This window comes from Periplaneta americana, chromosome 8 (assembly GCF_040183065.1).
Source record: "Periplaneta americana isolate PAMFEO1 chromosome 8, P.americana_PAMFEO1_priV1, whole genome shotgun sequence".
Lineage (NCBI taxonomy): Eukaryota > Metazoa > Arthropoda > Insecta > Blattodea > Blattidae > Periplaneta > Periplaneta americana.
In genome coordinates this window covers 77595057-77615924 of record NC_091124.1, presented here as the reverse complement: position 1 = coordinate 77615924, position 20868 = coordinate 77595057, and the positions used below count along the sequence as shown (strand labels likewise).

At 34.1% G+C, this 20868-nt stretch overlaps 1 protein-coding gene across 1 annotated transcript; it reads left to right on the top strand.

Annotated features, from left to right (window-relative positions):
* Positions 1 to 6468: 6468 nt before the first annotated feature.
* Positions 6469 to 15493, top strand: LOC138704312 (putative odorant receptor 69a). The gene is made up of 5 exons (XM_069832174.1): positions 6469 to 6695; positions 6798 to 6897; positions 8047 to 8151; positions 12400 to 12555; positions 15336 to 15493. The coding sequence occupies exons 1-5, from the start codon at positions 6469 to 6471 to the stop codon at positions 15405 to 15407; spliced, it is 660 nt and encodes a 219-aa protein (XP_069688275.1). The 3' UTR covers positions 15408 to 15493.
* The last annotated feature ends 5375 nt before the right edge of the window (positions 15494 to 20868 follow it).

The following is a 20868-nucleotide window of genomic DNA, read 5'->3' as shown; positions in this document are numbered from 1 at the left end:
ATAATTTAAATAATAACGAAAGTAGCTTTGAAAATCAACGAAATTAAAAGTGGCAATGCTATTTTCTTTTGTCCTGCAAAATCTTTTTTAAAACACATACAAGATTTTGGAAACGCAGCGACGATTTAAACATTTCCCGGATTGGTAGGCGCGTTTATTTTCTTGTAACGACGAAAATCCGTAACATTTCCTATATATTTAAATTTATATGTCAGTAATTTGGTACAACTAAATATTTTAACTGTTTCACTCATAAAATTATCGAAATGGTAGGTTTGATGATTGGTGCACGAGGATACACAAACACACCTCCACAGGAAAGACATAATACATATTCCATATGTTTAACTGTACACAATTTTAAATCACATTCATTACTATAGCCCTACTACTATTTTATGCGAAATTTCCTTTCTAAATAACAAATTTATACTCAGTCTCCGGCGTAGCTCAGGCGGTAGCGCGTTTGCCTACTGATGTGGAGTAGATTTCGGGCGTGAGTTCGATTCCCGCTTGGGCTTACTACGAGATTATTTTTTTTCCCTGGTTTTCTATAACTGTAACGTGAATGCCAGCGAAATTTTCGCTTCTTGTGGCCAGAATCCAGCCCTTTACCGTCAATCCAGTTGGCACTTAATAACCTAGTATTTGATACAGCGTCGTTAAATCGATTGAAACTACTTATAATCCCGAATATCTAGTTACAATGTAATGAATTCGCTTAACACTATCAAGAAATTATACGAATTTACTAGAACAGAAGCTGGTGGGTTAAAAGAACTGCACATGATTTATTGAGGTATAATAAACACAATTAATGGTAAATGTTATTTTGTTACAGTTACCATGCAGACACCCTTGAACGTTTATACCGTAAGACGGAATACTTTTCGTGGGACGACATGCCACTCACAGACAATGAAACTGGAGATTTAACGAAGGCTGGATTACTACGTGTTGTAGACAGCATAGGGAAAAAATCTGTCTTCGGTTTATTTTTTATCCACCTTTCTCTATCGGCAATACGAGTATTTGGTTTTCGTGAAATGATGTATCCAATGTGGTTCCCAATGGATATTTCAACCAGTCCGGGATTCGAAATTATAATGCTTATTCAGGTAAGTGTGTTAAAAAGAGAATACTGTCTATTTCCGAAACAAGGAGGGCTAAGTTAATTTTAAAGAACAGAGAGATAATATCCTGATATTCACTTCAGCCATTCTTGCACGAAGCACTAAACTTGTCACTAGTCTATTTCCTCATCAAATCCTACAGGAATTTTCCACTAAGAGTGGGGCTAATTATCTAATCTATTTTCTTGTCAAATTATGCCTAACCATATCATTTGAAACGGGTGAATTCGTTACTAATTTAACTCCACCTAAAATACTATCTAGCCTTGTCAATTATCACGTAAAGTGGGGATACTCGTCACTAACTCATCTCCTAATTAAACCCGCTAACGTTATCAGTCGACCTGTCACTGAAAATAGAGTTATTTGTCATTATTCTATCTCACTACCTAACCTCGTTATTGGGATAGGCCTACTTGTCACCATTATGTCTCGTACACCAAACCTAATCTTGTCACTCATAATGGGAATACTTGTCACTAATCGTTTTCCTCATGAAACCCTGCCTAACTTTACCACGGAATGGGCTACTTGTCACTAAATAATTTATATCCTCGTCAAATCCTCAACCTCATCACTGTAAATGCTGCTACTTAAACTTATCACAGAAAGTTGAGTTATTTTTCACTAATCCATTTATCTCGCTAAACCCTACCTATCCTCATCACTGAAAGTGGGGCTATGTGTTATTAATTACCCCATAAAACTCTATCTAGCATCATCACTAAGAGTAAACTACTTGACACTAATCTATCTCCTCATGAAATTCTACTTTACCTCATCACTGGGCTACTTGACACCAAAACCTATGTACCTTCAATACTGAAAACGGGCTGCTTGACGCTAATCTACTCATGAAACTCTACTTAACTCCACCACTAAGAATGAGCTACTTGTCACTAATCTATCTCCTCATAAACCCTATCTAACCTGTCATTCACAATGAGACTACTTATCGCTGAACTCTCTTAAACCTAACCCCACTACTGAAAATGGACTGCTTAACATTAATCTAAATCCTCATGAAACCCTACCTAACCTCACCACTGAGAATGGTGCTACCTGTCACTAATCTATCGCTCCATAAACTTCGTCATTCATAATGCTATTACTTGTCACTATTCTAGTTTCTCATAAACCTTGTCACTCATAATGATACTACTCGTCACTAATCTATCCCCTAATCAAATCCCAACCTCATCACCGAGATGGGCTACTTGTCACTAATCTATTTCTCCTCATAGGCCATACTTAACCTTGTCACTGACTGAGGGCTATTCTTACTAAGGATATAAAAGAGAAAGAGAGGAGTAGAAAAGGAAACCAAAACCTTCCTGGTAACAACGGCAAGTCAGATATGTCTACATTCTGTCCCAATTGCAAAATTGAATTTGTGTATGTACATATATTAATATATTTTGTTTCAGAAAGTTCACCTATTCAATTCGAAAGACAATTTCTCTGACAAATACTTTGCACACTTTCTATGCTATTTAAAAATAATAAATTGCAACTGGATTTCTTACAAATCTTAATTATACTCTGTACACTTACTATGCTATTTAAAAATAATAAATTGCAACTGGATTTCTTACATATCTTAATTATGTTTTTACTCATAATACAAGCATTAGCTTTAAATAAAATGTTATAACATGTTCATAATTCTCTGAAGACACTGATTTGAATACGCTGAAAGTGAACAGAATTTATTAGTCTCATAGAGCAGAAAAATTTGATAGACAAGATAGAATGTTAAAATGTTATGTTTCATTTAACGACGCTCGCAACTGCAGAGGTTATATCAGCGTCGCCGGGTGTGCCGGAATTTTGTCCCGCAGGAGTTTTTACATGCCACTAAATCTACTGACATGAGCCTGTCGCATTTAAGCACACTTAAATGCCATCGACCTGGCCCGGGATCGAACCCGCAACCTTGGGCATAGAAGGCCAGCGCTATACCAACTCGCCAACCAGGGAAGATAGAATGCTAAAACGCATTTTTCGTCAGAAAATTTACATTGCCATAAACAAGTCAACACAGAATATATGCATCCTCATAACTGTTCGAATATTGGCATAATTTCAGTTCATATATCATACCAATCCATGTAATTGAAAGCTTTATGGAACACGTCCTGTGCATTCATCATCGTCATTATCTATATCATCGTTATCATCATCTGTATCATAGTTGTAAACTTGTCTCAGACATTTCCGTTAACTTTTTATTAATCTTGTCGAATCTCCTCTTTTCATACAATTTTATTTCCTGCTTCAATAATAATAATAATAATAATAATAATAATAATAATAATAATAATAATAACTATAAAAAATAATAATAACAATAATAACAATATTATTAATATTATTATTATTATTATTATTATTTTATTTATTTAAACTGACAGGACTTAGGCCAGCAGACCTCTCTTTTGTGAATTCAACAATAGTAAAAATGGCCTACAAATATACCCAAAGATCCTACACATACGATGTGACCAAAAATATTAAAGAGTGCGTAAACAAAATTAAAAAATATTTTGTTTGCATAGTATGGTGATTATCAAGTTGTTGCAGAAAAGAGTTTGACCCAGTTTCAATCAGCCTGAAACAGTTTTGTTTACCACAGTGTGGGCCTAGCCCTATAATTGTGTCAAATGTTTAGGCTGTTCGTGATTATTTCTCTGTACACGGTTGGGATTGTAAGAATGTTCAGGGTATTAATAAAAATTATTACATTTCTTCATTTCTGATTTACACTCCCTGCATTTCAATTTAACAAGGCGGAGACTTCTCCACCCATATCCCCATTAACTGACAGAGACTTGACGCTCGACTGGCCAACATCAAGATTAGAGCTGGGGACGGAGCGGTTCGGTTAGGAGCAGGTACTGTGCCATCATTACTCGGTTGATCCGAGTACAGTACCGAGTGCAAATTTGTGGCGGCAGATTTAAAATTTGGATAGATTAAATCGATTTTAGAACGTATTTTGAAAGTGAAACCAAGCGTGTTTTAAAAGCATTGTAGTAAAGCTCTTCTCTTCATTGCAAAATGGCAGTTGTTAATTTTATTAGCGTGATTAGAGCTACTTGCGGAGTTATTTTATATGAAAGGCCTAATTAACCTTCAGTGTTGTTATATATGACAGACGAAATAGAATTGATAAAATAATTTATAATACTAACAGCTAATAAATTAACATGTTAGGTAAACGTTAAACACTGCAGATAAGTAAAAAAGATAGAAAGAAACGGCTCCATGAAGCGCTGCCTAAAGCACTTAAAAATAACACACAGAATTATTTACTATTACCGAAAGTGAATAAAATAATCAATAAAACGTGGAACCTTGAACTGAAGAACATAATGTTTATTTATTTTACAACGTGACTAACCTGCCTTCCGTAGGTTCATTGCTTCTCTCACATAAGCCCGCCATCGCATCGGTCCCTATCCTGAGCAAGATTAATCCACTCTCTACCATCATATCCCACCTCCCTCAAATCCACTTTAATATTATTCTGCCATCAACGTTTCGGCCTCCCCAAAGGTCTTATTCCCTCCAGTCTCCCAACAAACACCCTATATACATTTTTGGATTCGCCCATACGTGCTACATGTCTTACCCATCTCAAACGCCTGGATTTAATTTTCCTTATTATGTCAGATGAAGAATACAATGCGTGCAGTTCTGCGTTATGTAACTTTCTCCATTCTCCTGTAACTTCATCCCTCTTAGCCCCAAATATTTTTCTACGCACCTTATTCTCAAACAGCCTTAACCCCTGTTTCTCTCTCAAAGTGAGAGTCCAAGTTTCACAAGCATACAGAAGAATCAGTAATATAATTGTTCTAATAAGTTCTAATTTTAACTTTTTTTGAGAGCAGACTGGATGGTAAAAGCTTCAACAGAATAATAACATGCATTTCCCATATTTATTCTGCGTTTCATTTCCTCTCGAGCATCATTTATATTTGTTGCTCCAACATATTTGAATTTTTCCACCTCCACAAAGGATACATTTCAAATTTTTATATTTACATTTCGTACAATATTCTGGTCACGAGACATAATCACATACTTTGACTTTTCGGGATTTACTTCCAAACCTCTTTACTTGCTTCAAGTAAAATTCCTGTGTTTTCCATAAACTTTTGTGGATTTTCTTCTAAAAAGTCAAGTCATCCGCAAAAACAGGGAGCTGATGTAACCCGTTCAATTTAAACCTTCTCTGGTATTCTGGACTTTAATAATAATAATAATAATAATAATAATAATAATAATAATAATAATAATAATAATAATAATTTATTATTATCATTATTATTATTATCATTATTATTATTATTATTATTATTATTATTATTATTATTATTATTATTATTATTATTATATAATCCAGTAATATGTACAGACTGTCAGTGTTCATTAGGCCCACTTGACAGGTCATATAAAGTATGATTACTCTTCAAAAATAGTAGAGTTTCAGCCCGCCTTGACGATAAGGATGATCTTCTGTCGAAAATAATTTGTCCTGCAGAAGAAACTATTTAAATACAATAGTACCTACGTCGTTGACTGCTAGAACTAAGTGAAACACATGAACTCTATTTGAACTGACCGGTAACGGCTAGGTTAACCGAGTAACTTCGGTGCTCCGCTGTAAGCACATTAAACCGCTAGAACCGAATTGCTCAACAGTTCTACTCGCTCCGCCCCCAGCTGTAATCAAGATTCCGCTCTTGCATTGCCCTGGTAATTCCTCTTCTCCAAGTGATGCGTGTTGTTTGTCCTTCCTTGCGTACCTGAGGTGACCACGACAATACCTTTGGCCATGTATCTTCTGGTATCCTTTCAAAGTGGCCGTACCACTGCAATGCCCTACTTTCAAACCTTACAGCTACCGATTCCATTTAATTAATTTTTCTCTTGTTACATCATTTGGAATTCATTTTAACCTAGAAACTAGGCAACTCCTACGCAATACATTTATTTCCACAAAATACAGTTTTCGGGATTGTATCTATCAAAGGAAATGTCCTGACATGCGTTCATAAGGCCTATATAAAAATCACCTTGATCACTCATACCACCCATAAACTTGTGTAAGAAAGCCATGGTTACACCCGGTTTATATGGTTCATAACCATAAATTAATATGGTTTTCAACATTACATAAATTCATCAACCATGTTATCTATGAAACTGAGATATCTTCGTAGTTTGGTTTGAACAGTCTTTCATTCTCGAATAATGATACCGAAATACTCGTACAATACGGTTAGTATTAACACTATTCTTTCTTTATTACTAGATAATAGCCACAATGAGAGCTGGAGCTACATTCTACACTGCCCCATACTTCTATGCGAAATTAATTTGCATAGCTTGTGTGCAGCTGGAGAAAGTCAGAGGGTCCTTGTTAAGTATTAAACAAGAAAATGAGATTGGGAAAAAATATACAAGTATAAACATTGGAAAAAGTGAAAATAGAGCACATGAAATTAATGACCATCTCAAATATCTAATATGCCATCACAATCAAACATTAAGGCAAGTAATGGTAGCTTATTCTGACTTGAAATTTCTCTGAAGAATCGAAATATGTATTATTTTCTTCAGGTTATAACACTTTAATATTATTTCTGATTTCAGTTACATCAATAACTTGCAAGAATTTTTCAGTATGCTGATGTGCGGAATTCTATTTCTCTTTATGATCTCTCTATGTGCTTCGGCTTTCTCCGTCATGATGGTAGAGTATTATTTTTAATTTAAAACTACACAAATTACTCTAAATAAGTCACTTCATAAGTCATGGCAACTACATTATATCAGCCAATAAAACTGCAGGAATAGAAATTCACTATATGCGATTGAAGGTCACTGGAATGTGTTTCGCAATGCTAGTACCAAATTGGGTCCGGGTTAAGGAGGCAATGGGTAAGGGAAATTGAAAGATGTGTAAATAGAAATCGTTGTTACATCATGCACAAAAAGAAACAAAGTACATTATTCACAGCTAACACCCTTCAAGATAATACCGTAAGGCTTTCACGCTCTTTGCCAACTATGACGCAGGTGTTGAATACAATCGACTGTGTGTGGTTCGTCTATGTGTACCATCTCTCGTCGAAACCCTGTTGAGATGGCTTCCCTGTTTGAAAACCGCTTCCCAAACGCAATTGCTTCTTCAATTACGAAATGAGATCAAAGCTGCATGGACTGAGATCAGGCGAGTAGGGAGGATGTTGTAACGCACTATACTCAATGGTTCTCGTAGTTCAGAATGACACTGACGAGCATTTCTGCCTCGAAGAACTGCAATTTTCACGTATGGCCGCTGTTCAATTTTACTTCCACCCATCTTGGAGAACAGCCTCTAGCATACTAACTTTTGCGTGTGCTGTCAACTAGCCACCAATGCACACAGACCATTCTGGCGGTGGTATCCCGTACAGTGTACAACAGGTTTTCAAACGTACAGTATAAACTGAACTAACAACATTTTCGGTTCTTCGGAAGATATAACATAGTTTCCATGACTTATGATATGACTCTCGTATATGTATGTTATGGGCCTACATAGAATGTTTCACAATTATAGGTAAACCTACAGAGGGCAATGAAAAAAGGGAGAAAGTCCTAATAGACTCAAGTGAGGAAACCAGCATTTTCCGGAATTTATGAAGTTTTATTATGTATCGTCACTACAGATGCTCTGGGGTAACATAACCGATATTACTGAAGAAAGAGAGGTTCAAATTGTGTTGCATTTATAAAGGAATCATATTAATTTCGCACATCATTCAATACTGTATTACCATTCCTTTATTTGATCCTAATGTTTACTTCGACACATAGGAATGCGTTTCCCTATATATTTATGTTCTGTACGTTTCAGACTTTAAATGACACCGTTGATGCATCTCAAGGTGCTGTTATGTACTTGGCAGTAGTAGTAATGGCGTACTTTTACTGCAATTTCGGGACAATGTTGGCACGAGAGGTATATTATCTAATTATTATCATTATTATTATTATTATTGTTATTATTATTTTAATATTAGTAATATATTGTACATATGTGGAATTTGTGAACAAAACCAGTTATTTTCACCGAAAACATAATTTTTTTTTTTTTTTTTTTTTTTGCTGTTTTGGTATGTTTAGACAGGCATGTTTCTGAATATATAATTGTTTTCATTCTAACTCGGTAATTTCCATAAGAAACAATGCAGTAAAATCAGCATTTTCAATCAAAATCAGATAATTCCATATTTTCATGGTCTTTTTTGTTTCGAAAACGAACATTTCCAACACTCTGTACGTTTTACAATTAAAAATCCATTCAAAATTGGTCATTTCTATTTCTATGTGCAAGAGTAAAAACTATCTTATTGCTAATTGAAATTATTGTAAAACTGATATAATATACTCATTTTTTCATAATACAGTGAAATTAAAGTGAAAGATATCTAGGGAGATGAGCTATTCAATACATGTTTTTATTTTCATGCTATGTGTATTCACATAGTTGATTTAAAGTGTTTTAATTGAAATTATTGTAGAAGTGTTACGGTACGGTTGATATGTATTAATCACCGGCGAGGCCGCCATATTCCCACAATAGAGGTCCTGGGTACATTTTCCCGTTAGAATGCGAAGGAACTCACAATATGCTAATCGTAAGAAAAATATGATATCCCAAGTAAAAGGATGTAGGAACTTCTTCTATAATAATAAATTATTTCCTTCAATTATCATTTTGCTTCTGCGTGATGCTTCTTTTTGGATGCTAAAATTTTTTATTTTATTGCGAGATATTTGCAAATTATAATCTTTCATAATAGCATTCAATTAATATGCTTTCATTTCTAACTCATTTCTGTCTCGCTATCAGTACTTGCTCGTCTGCATATTAGATTGTAATGAATTGCTTATGTATACTTGAAAAATCACCTTCTAAACTTTTCTGCAAAATCTGAATGACTTCGTCTTTATAAATACTGAAAAATTGGTGATGTCAGAGAGCCCTGCTTTATTGCTTGATTTATTTTTGGAGTTTTTATATCCACCTTGTCGGATTTATTAATTCCGAATGGCAGAATTTCTATATAATATATCATTACTTTTATTGGATGCATTGCTGTACCCTTATTTTCCAATCAATAATATATTCCATTGAACAAGGTTAAAATCTTTTTCGTAATAAACAAAATAATAGTGTGTTTCTATTTTATGTTCTCGTCTTTTCTCAATCAGCTGCTTTAAGGAATAGGCCTGCATACTGTATATAATCACTGTAGGATCTCTTCCTTTTTCTCATTCAACCATGAAGTTTTGTTTACCTTTCCATTATGTAATTGCTTCTTTATCCTTATGATAATGATTATCCTTGTCTATCATGAATTCCTTTACCCTTCACTTACAAATTTTATTATACGTTCTTCTATCTTCCCATAATAATTCTTCTTCTTTTCCTTCCATTACCAGTATCCATTTCTTTCTCGTCTTGTTACATATTATTCGATCTTTCTCTAATTTTCTTATTTCACTTTCTATCCATCCTTAGTTAACATGGTAATTTATGTCCTTATACTCCCGATTAATTTTACGGTTCCTTAATTATTTAACTTCATCCCGATACATTTGCTTTAATATACTTGTTTAACCTCTTTTTATTTCTCATATCATTTTGTGACTTAAATATTTTAACATGGTTTCGTGAAATAAATGTATATTTATGTCATTAATGTGGGAAGTACAGTAAATTCTCTGTGATCCGTTGCTATGTCGTCCGTCCGCTTCGTCATCCGGCATTCACGTGACTTCACAGGCCACGCCTTACTGTAGGACGGTATGGAACATAGTTAGCTATCCCTTCATCGTCTGCATAATTGATGTGGGTAAATTTGATAAGAAAGTATTTGTGAACATTTGAATAGTACAGTAATTAAACCACCGATTATAGTAGTTATAATCAGTATATTCTTAAACATTTTATATGCACAAATAGAGTAAACTTAAAGCTCTCCATCTGAAAAAATAAAAACGCATGAATTTTCTGGAAATAAATTGCGAGAAAATTACTCATTTCTACAAAGCAAAATGAACTTCGTTACAGGTTAACCAATTATAATGTAAAGAATACTTGCATACAATATACAGCATCTGTTGTGCGTACAATAATAACTTATTTCTTTTATGAAAACTAAACTAGCAAATGAGATTGTCCTGCAGAATAAATTGCTGTGCCATATCCCCATAAAACATTTAGGTACGGTATGTTCTTTTCGGTAGAATGTAGATATTTAAACCGGTTTCGTCAGAATTGTATATCGGCAGGGAAATTAATTCTAGTTTACTCATCAAATCTCGGAATGTAGATTTATATTCCTCAGCTGCAACGGTACCAGATGACATCCTCTCTCCACAAATTACCAGCGGACGAACACCATACTTTTTCCTCCACATTGACAACAACCCATCACTAGCACAGAAATTATCGCATCCATGTTTCTAATGCATATCAAGCGCTTTCTCTTTAAGAATCGGACAAGATATTGGAGTACCTTTCCTTCTTTGTTCTTGAAACCATAGAAACAGTTCCTTATCGTATTTGAATACACTAGGCCTCTACAAAGCACGGCGCTTGTCATTAGAGCTCGTGGACGCACAATATTCTTCCAGTGCAGCCCCATTACTCTTCCAATAATGAATTGTACTTCTTGGGATAGCAGAAATAGTTTTCCCTCCATCCAGTCGCTTCAAAATATCCAATTTGTCTTTTAAAGAGTAACTAAACTTCGAGCGTTTATTCCCAAGGTTGCGGGTTCGTACCCGGGCCAGGTCGATGGCATTTAAGTGTGCTTAAATGCGACAGGCTCATGTCAGTAGATTTACTGGCATGTAAAAGAACTCCTGCGGGACAAAATTCCGGCACATCCGGCGACGCTGATATAACCTCTGCAGTTGCGAGCGTCGTTAAATAAACCATAACATTTAACATTTCGAGTAAATGTCTTAGAAAGCATTGTGAACTTCTTCCACACACAACCTTGCTTGACAGAAAGCACGACGGGGTTGCAAGTAGGGGGAGGGAAAAATTACATGACGGAGAGGAAGAAGGTACGTACCATATTTTGAGTAGCCAATAATAATTGCCTACCCTACTGTCCGGATGAGAGAGAAGTTACTGTATATCGTTATGGTTAAAAATGGCTTATTTTCATTCTTATCTAGAGAATATAATATATATTGAAATGAAAGATTTTCTTACATATCTCTAATAAGTGTCCGATATTTTCCTAATAACATGCTCTCATGACTCATTTGTCTCCTTAAATTTATTTTCTGTTACATATTTATAGGCATTATAGGTAATTTTTGGGTTTGTTTTCCCTAACAAGTCGTGATTTTTTAGGACTTTAATGAAACTTCCAATGCTTTTGTGTTTTTCAGACATCTTAATACTACACTCTAGAATCTTTGCTGTACCATTAATTAATTTGTTTAAAGAATTCATATGTAATGAAAATATTAAAATAATACATTGCATAAATTATTACGAAAACGTCCACAGAGTAACGGTAAGCGCGTCTGGCTGAGAAACCAGGTGGCCCGAGTTCGAGTGCCGGTCGGGGCAAGTTACCTGAATGAAGTTTGTTCCGGGGTTTTCCTTCAACCCAATATGAGCAAATGCTGGCTAACTTTCGGTGCTGGACCCCAGACTCATTTCACCGGCATTATCACCATTTCATTCAGACGCTAAATAACCTAAGATGTTGATAAAGCGTCGTGAAATAACCTACTAAAATACAAACACTTTTTAAGGTATATGTAAAATATTTTAATTCATTTTGTTCTTGTAATTACTATAGACATCCCAAGTAACAATCTTAAAAGAAACCATACACATGTGAAAGAAAGCAGGAAAGCCCGCAAAATTTTCTAAATTTTTATAAAACAATTTTGAAATTAATTACTGTTAATTACAAAAATTACTTTGAAAATATAAAAAATCGGAATAGAGTAGATTGATTGTAGTATTGCCCGTATACCAAATTTCATTCCATCAGGAATGAATGATAGTGGAATATAAAAAGTTAAATTACACTTCATTTGGACAATTGGAAAGCTGTACTTCCCTCTCTTAAGTAGCATAAGAATGATGGAAGCTTACAAATTTTGCTATATTTGGTGTTTTAATTAAATGTAGAAATGCAGAATAATTTTGATTATTATTGTATTTCAGTATGAAGCAGTTGGAGATGCAGCATTTGCTTCCGATTGGATTGGAGCACCTGTTCCATACCAACGTTCTCTTTCCTTCATTATACTCGTAGCTAATAAAGGAAAGACACTCGTAGCAGGACACATCGTTCCTATTACGAATGAAACTCTGATGGCTGTAAGTTCTTACCCATTTCTTTTCTGAAACTACTTAAAAAAAAACATTCCAATTTCACATTTTTCAATAGAACATAGAAAGTGTAAGTAGTATAAAAGTAATTAACCGAAAAAAAGTTATTTCAACTTAAATAGTTACATATATACTTGTATCAAGTTTTAAAATATCAATCTTTATGATTTACCATACAATAAATATAAAAAACAATATACATCTTGATTACACAACTTTTAACACTATATCACTTCGGAAAACGTATTATGTGTCTTCCACGTGTTAAATTTTACATTAGGTACCTCGTTGACATGTTTCAGCCTGCTATCGGCCATCTTGTTGCTGGCCTTGGCGCCTTTTGTTTGTGATTACTGTGGGGGTGTGTTTGTGTAGTGTAATGTGGAGTAAAAGATTGTATGTGTTCTGAAATTGAGTTGTGTGTTGAGAATTTCATTTAGATGTGTATTTATGTATACGAAATATACAGACACACAAAACACTTCCAAATGAAATATACAAACAAAAACACATCCAAATGAAATTCTCAACACACAACTCAATTTGAGAACACACACACTCTTTGATTCCACATTACACTAGACAAACACACCCCCACAGAAAACACAAATAAAAGGCGCCAAGCAACAACCAGTTCTGAAGATGGCCGATAGCAGGCTGAAACATGTAAAAATTTAACACGCGAAAGACATAATACGCTCTCCGAAATAAGAAACACGTTATATTTTATAACATTTGTTCTAAATTTATTTATAGGTCTAAACGTTTTCGCCCTCCAGGGACATCATCAGGCAATACATGACAATATAAAATATTAACATTATTGTGCTTATGAGAACGTGTATTAAACAATTCCGAATTCGAAGATAACCTTAAGAGTGGGTTGTTGCCGTCATATCCTCAATTATATTTTAAGAATAACATGCTTATGTGTGATAACACGGTAAGTCATAAAGATTGATATTTTAAAACTTGATACAAGTATTATGTATATTGGCTTATCTGAAAATCAACATGAATTGTAAATTAAATAATTACGCATAAAGATGCAATAAAATAAATATTTTTCTTGAAAATAATATTAAAGTAAAGTAGTTGATTCAGTGAAAAATGATGAAACCAGGACGAAATAACATTTTTTTTATTTTGTAATTTAACGACGCTCTTTCAACTTCTTGGCTATTTAGTGTCGATGGGATTGGTGGCAGCGAGATGGTTTTTGGAGAGATGTGATAGAAGTGTACAAATTTGCAATCAAATTCTACGTTTTTATGTTCTGTGATTGCAGCCTTCAGTCGATTGCTTGACAAGACACTTCCGGAATGGTTTATACCGAGTTATTCGAAAGGTGTTTTTGAATGAATTTATTTATTTATTTTATTTATTTATTTATTTTATTTATTTATTTACTCTGGTGTAGTTAAGGCCATCAGGCCTTCTCTTCCACACCACCAGAAATACAAATACAGTGTTATTTGGAATAAATAATCAAAATAAATGAATGCATTATTTGTGATAGTTTTCCAAATAGTTACAATTGAAATATTCTAATATAAACAGTATAGCAGCCTTAACCCTGCGATGGCTGAATGGTCAGACCTTTAAACTGTTACGCAGGCGGTCCGGGCTCGAGTCCCGTTCAGGTCTGGAATTTTCCATTGAAAATTCATAGTGACACTTGTGGTGAACAAGGAAGCATTTGGGATTTTCTCGACATTCTCCCGTTTCCTCTGTAGCCTATTAGGTATCTACATCATTCCGTCAACATTTTCCTATTTCATCATTCCATAATATTCTTCCATCGCCGGCTGGCGACACATGTAGGGGACAAACCGAAGTACATAGCAATCTTCAGTGTAGTCAGCCGATTTGGATTTGCAAATGAACCTAGCTGGAGGATTAGCACAATAGATCTTGATGGTCTCAGTGCTGGTCTCGTAGTACCCCTTGCCCGTAATCCATTCCATTCCTTTCGTGAGTACTTTCACTGGGTTCTCCCTTTCGCCCCTCATCATTCCACCAATAATTTCACAATTTCCTTGTAATATCTCAACCTTAAAAAAAAGAATGGCATCTGCTGTTTATACGTGGCATCAAATCGACAGTCCACCATGGCGAGCGATCCTCGCGGTTAGTATAAAATTTCATAGATGGCAGTGGTAATGGATTCTAAACAACTCAAAGATGTACGGTATATGAGAGGCACCGAAGCACCCCAAGCTTCTTCCCTCAGACTGATGAGAATATGTTGACTCTATAGATTTACGAGGTACGGAAAACCACGTTCAAAGGTATGGCATATGGATTTAAAGACTGAAGAGAAATCGTAGCGTGACGGAGAGTTGAATCGGCATAGCCGGATGCTGGGCATCACAATTGGTACGAAACTCAATTCATTATCGAGTCACAAAATCTTATTTGAGTTGAAGTGATCAGAATTGCTCTATTTCCCGTTCTATAAGCATATTACCTATACTTCTACATCTATTCAAGTGACAACTTGTATTGAAATATTTGAGAAAGTTTTGGGGCAGGTATTGGTAAGCTGCAAAATCATCTGTAGTGAACATTAATCATAAACATATTCTTTGAAATGAGAATGTAATCAACAAGATGAAGTTGTCTTCAATTGAAAATGATATTTATACCAATAGAAGAGTACCTTGCGTTGTGTGAAAGTATGAAACTACTTATTTGTTTTGTATTATGAGTAATAGCAGTTTATTCATCACTGTAATAATTCATATACTTCGTTTATTTGTTCACAGATGATAAACGAATCGATGTCGCTATTCATGTTTCTACTCACGATGAAAGAAAAAAGTGACGAAAATATGTGACACTGATTAAGTATGCTGCAAAAGGGGATTGTTAATAGTGTAATTATAACTAATTTCGATTCCAGTATTAAACTATTTCGATAAGTAGGGACCGGATTTTTATGTAATTACATATTATTTCCTTTCAACCTAACACTATATAAACAACAAATCATTGGGAATCTTGTAATTACCATTAATATATTGAAATCTGACACTACATATGTTTACATATTTACCCCACATTACATATTATGGCTTGGTATTACATGAATCTGCATATTTAGGGATTTTATTCATTTTCACTTCTCTGAAAGGAAAAATAAACTTCTGCTGGAAAAGTTTACAATTTGAAATACACAGATTTAAAAAGCTTTTTTACCTACCCAAGAAAGGGTATATTTTGGGTCGAAACATAACGACCTTAGTTCCAGAAAGTAATAGAGGCACTCACCCCATACTGTAAATATGAGTGAACAAAAGGCAAACTTTCTCATATTTCTTTTATTGTAAAAATCACTCAGAAAGTAGCGTTGCCTTCATGCGGTGGATGGGATGAGGACGACATGATTTGTATCGAAATGTAATTGTTCTGCAAACGTCTTAATAAGCGGTTCCCATGCAATTTGCAACCTTACCCACCCTCTTCCTAATTCTTCCAGGGAAAAACAGTGTCAAGTCTGGCATGAGACTTTCAGGTTATTGCTTGACCTCTTTATTTTAAATTTAGTAGACCTATACGGAAATGGGCTTTTCCGAGCAATTAGAAAGTATGGTCCTCGGCTGGAATAATCCTGCCCTTCTGAATGAGACAGGAATGTCACTTTTCAAAAACAGTTTGTAAATGCCTATAGTTTGAGGTTTTAGTAGGTACTTGTTTCTTACAGGGAGTAGCTAAAATGCATGTGTCCCACATCTCCTCTTATTTTCTCCTAATCCAGTACAGCGAAACAGTGCTTGCAGTACTGTTGTGTCATTCATTTCACTCAGTTCTCTAGTTTCAGTACTTGCAGTACCTATAAAGTGCAAGTGAGTTTATTTACTGTTTTTAACTAAGTAAAATGGCCCCTGTATTTTCATCTCTAACGACAAAAATAAAATCATGGATTGCAATGGACGAAACGTTCACTACAGATCGAAAAATAGTAATGTGTCAAGTGTGCGGTAAAAAGTTGGTTACTCTATGAAATCACAACTGGAGAGTCTTACATATCCTATAACTGCCAGATATTGATAGTAAATATTTTCATAATGTTACATATTTTGGTACATATTCAGCTTAATTTTCTTACATAAATATGTACACATTTCACACCTTGATATTACATAAAAATCCGGTCCCTATTCATAAGCTATGTACATATGAATATACTTAGACAATATAGTTGCTTATTTAATTCCTTTTAGTGAAGTGGTGTTTCTCTAAAAGATTTATTTCACTTAAATTGTATGTAAATAATTAAAGACCGATCTTATATAAAATTATTTGTCAATATACTTACGTAAGTAAGAAAATCTACAAGAAATTGTGATAAATTGTTGCATAATTAAAATCTAGTTTATTAGTTGAGAAAGACTATAAACAGCTGATGTTTACTAAGTTTCTGTAATTTAAATTATAATAATAAAAATAAAATAGATTCTCAGAAAATGTAACTGTAGTAATTATATATCTTGTCATAGACATTAATATTATAAAAAAAGATTTTCTTCTAATCAACGTAAATGAGTAAATAAACAATATCTCTCAAAGACAAAACAATAATATAGTGCTGAAAAGTTATGTATACGTTTTGTCGTCATACACAATGACTACAAATCAATACTACAAAAGAAAATATAAACAAGTAAGTTCTCGTTATGTTGGCATCGGATATCTCAAAAGTAGGTACAATAAATTTAAGGGATGGTAGAAGATGCCAAAACAAAACATTTTTGTGAAGTAATTTAGGATGACATTGCGCCTTTATCCCACTGGACAATGTTATAGTTAAGAGCGTTGAACAGTGAGCTCTGTACTAAACTGGAGGCACAACTCAATGCTTTAAATGCGTGACGCGAATGCTGAGCGACTGAGCGTATTGCTATCTCTTTCTAACATAGTGTTGTCCTTGTCTCTCTGCAGTGAATGCTATCGTACATTAACAATATTTGTATTGCTTACTGCACATGTGCAACATTAACCTCACGAAAGTCTATCGTCCTCTGGAGTGAACAAGGCTCTGAAATCAGCTATAAGGGTCGATCCGGTATTTTTTGCCACTCCTGTACAATAATTGTACTTTATTATTCCATACTTACAAATTACAAGTGAAATTAGAACTTATCATCCACAAAAGTATTAATATTAGTTCAAATATGTACATCCGTACAGTTTCTCTTCATTTACACATAAAGGAACTTCTAGTATTTAGCCTTAAACATGATATTTGTCAGTGCATTAATAGGCACATATTTTTCACCAAGAAGTATAGAATGCCAGTACTTAGCATTGAAAACAATTTGGACCACAAAACACAATAAAAAACTATTCTTTGTTACATAATGAAGCAGGTTGCAAAAAATATGTTAACATTTTACGCAGTAAAAAATTGTAATAATAATATGGAACAATATTGGAAACAAGTTCGAATGCATGTAACGTATCAAGTATAGGCCTAAACGTTCGACGAAGTTTTTAATGGCCAAAAAGTTTGGTAAAATTTTAGAAGGGATATTTGTGAAGGGGTAACTTTATAAAACATGTACAAATTTTCTCGTAATGCATGTAATGTGGAAATCATTCTCTTCTTCGAATAGGATAACTAAGTTAAAGCAAAAGTTTATTTAAAATCAATAACAGTCATAAAATCAAATAGCGACATCCACGAGCAAATAAATAAAATTGATAGTGGATATAACTTTATCTTACTGATAAGTATGTAATTCCTGTACAAACAAGATATTCGTAATGTATTTCGGAAACCACAAATATTTCATATATTCGAGTGTTTTTCCATACTCCGTCTAAAATCGCAAATGCACATACCTACACTGAAGTATCTGAAAAATTTTACTCTACATTCATGCTGTGTCGAGTTGTTAAAATATAGCCTATTAATTATTTAATAAAGGTACAATGCTAATTTACTGGCTATAATCTTTAATCTGACAAATAAAATAATAAAAGGCAAATATTATTATTTTTATATTAAATTTACGTGGAAATAAATTATTAATATCTTCAAATTAATACTTAGTAATTGCGCTCCTTATTGTGGAGCATTTACAAGCTCTATGATCCTTCGAAACACATTAGTAAAGAAAATTAGTAAACTACTATATATCACAATGTTCTGTGTTTCGATTAGAATGATCATACATTAATTAAACTTAAATAATAATTTTAATCACTCAGATAAAATATTAATATGAATTTATATTTTGGAAAATATCTTTTGCTAAAGATATTTTATTTTACCAGTACATATTAAATTTAATTATTACTACCATAGTCTTCTTAGTCTAATAATAGCGTAATGACTCATTAAAAGTATAGTTTTCATGGAGTTAAAGTGATGTAAGATATGTTTATTAAACTAATCGAAATCATCTGATTGAGGTTCTGGCTGATGTGTATATCTATTATCAGGCAGTACATCTCACTTGACGATATGTGTCAGAGGAAGAACAATATTGTTTGTACGCATCTGCTGTCTGATTAGTGTATCATGTAGCTAATCGGCGATATATGCAATAGAGGGGAAAAGGAACTGGCCACCCTACCCCATTATCTCCTGGCCTAGTTGCCTCATGAGTAGTGGTTTTGGGTATCACTTATGAGGTTCAGATCTGTCTTCGGACAGTTCACTGAATAACAGCATATTAATCGACATATACAAATTCAATGAAAATGTGTGCTTTTTTTTTTAAACACCATAAATGTTTGTAAAAATATGTATCTATTGAGGTGTCAATTTGTTGTCCAACTCTTAGAACAAAAATTTTTATCATTAACAATATTTAGATGGTTCATATTTTGAAGATGAATTCATATCACGCATATAACTCGTTGCACGAATGATTGCCGATTTCGAGAGAGGCATTGGCGCTGCGTTATACGATACGATCCAGTGTTTATGCTTTAGTTCGCCTACTGGCCACCGGCAATCATTCGTGCAACGAGTAATACTAGTGCCAACATAAATAGTCGCAATGTTCTTCCTTCAACTTCATGCAAGTAACCTAACTGAAACACAAATACCATTACAGAAAATCTGTGTTACAGGGTCTTAAGTCAGATATTTTTAGGTCTTCTTCGTCTGCTTCGTGGATAGGCTAAAGGCCTGTTCATCTGAAATAATTATCCCATCGTGTATTAGGCCGTCGAAGGGATCGGTTTCCTCTTTGCTGGTATTCTAGTAATTTTTTGTCAATCTGGTACTGTCAATTGTAGTTATATATTCAAACAAGTTAATTTTGTATTAGATCTATGTGTGAATCCGTCGTACGTACAAGATTCGAATTGAAGGGTTCAGAACCATAGTGGGCCAAGTACCATTTACTAAAACCGTAGAAAACAAAGGCTAAAATGAAGTTATTACCATAATTCAATGGAAATGTATAGCAAGTAATATAAAGTATACACATTAAAAGCAAATGATATGCCAATCTTCATTAAACTATGGTATTCGTTTAATTTTAATCCTTGCTTTCTCAGTTTTTAATAAATGGCGCTTGGCCCACTACGGCTCTGAACCCTTCAATTATTCCTGAAAGCATTATATTCTTGCCTTAATAACGTATGAAATAATTTTAGTTCAGTCCGTGCCTTTGTTTCTTGTGAAGGTTTACTACAAATATATTATTGTGTAGTAACTTACATAAGAAATACGGATATGTAGCGGAAATAGTTTCAAAATCCATCTTTGTAACATAGGTTGTTTCGACAACACTGGGTAGTTACAGGGCTGCAAAGAGCTCTTGTATATTAAAATATTGTAAACCAGTCGTCGGCATTTTAAAGCTTCAGTCGTTCTACAGTGATTGCAGCAAAACTACCGAGCTCATTGTCCTCGTATGCTATAAATTGGAGGGGGGGGGGAAGGTTGAACTTTCATTTTAGTACCTCAGGATATGTGGCGTCCACTATAGACGTCAACTAATGCTGCCAGTATAGGTTAACTAGAGGGGTTAAGAAGTCGTGTTCTACAAGTACCAAATGTACTACATTTGCTAATAGCAATTTCAAACCTTACTAAGATTTTCATTACTACTAAAGATAATGAAATACAACTTAATCACAATATAAGTCAATTTTTAGAACACGGTCTCTAAAATAGTTGATTTTCGGATTTCTAGCAGTCTTAAAACATGAACTTTAGCGTTTTAAACAAAATCAACACATCACCATCTAAATTCGTATTCGTACATAGCCTAAGTTATACGAGATTCGGATCCAAAAGGCAAAGACAATCATCTTACCAACTTTAACAGGATTTTA

Bases quoted from the DNA above. Each gene is read 5' to 3' on its own strand.
- LOC138704312 (XM_069832174.1), top strand. From the start codon at position 6,469: ATGAGAGCTGGAGCTACATTCTACACTGCCCCATACTTCTATGCGAAA. The intron at 6,696-6,797 runs GCAAGTAATGGT...TTCTGATTTCAG, and splicing joins CATCACAATCAAACATTAAG to TTACATCAATAACTTGCAAG. The intron at 6,898-8,046 runs GTAGAGTATTAT...TGTACGTTTCAG, and splicing joins CGGCTTTCTCCGTCATGATG to ACTTTAAATGACACCGTTGA.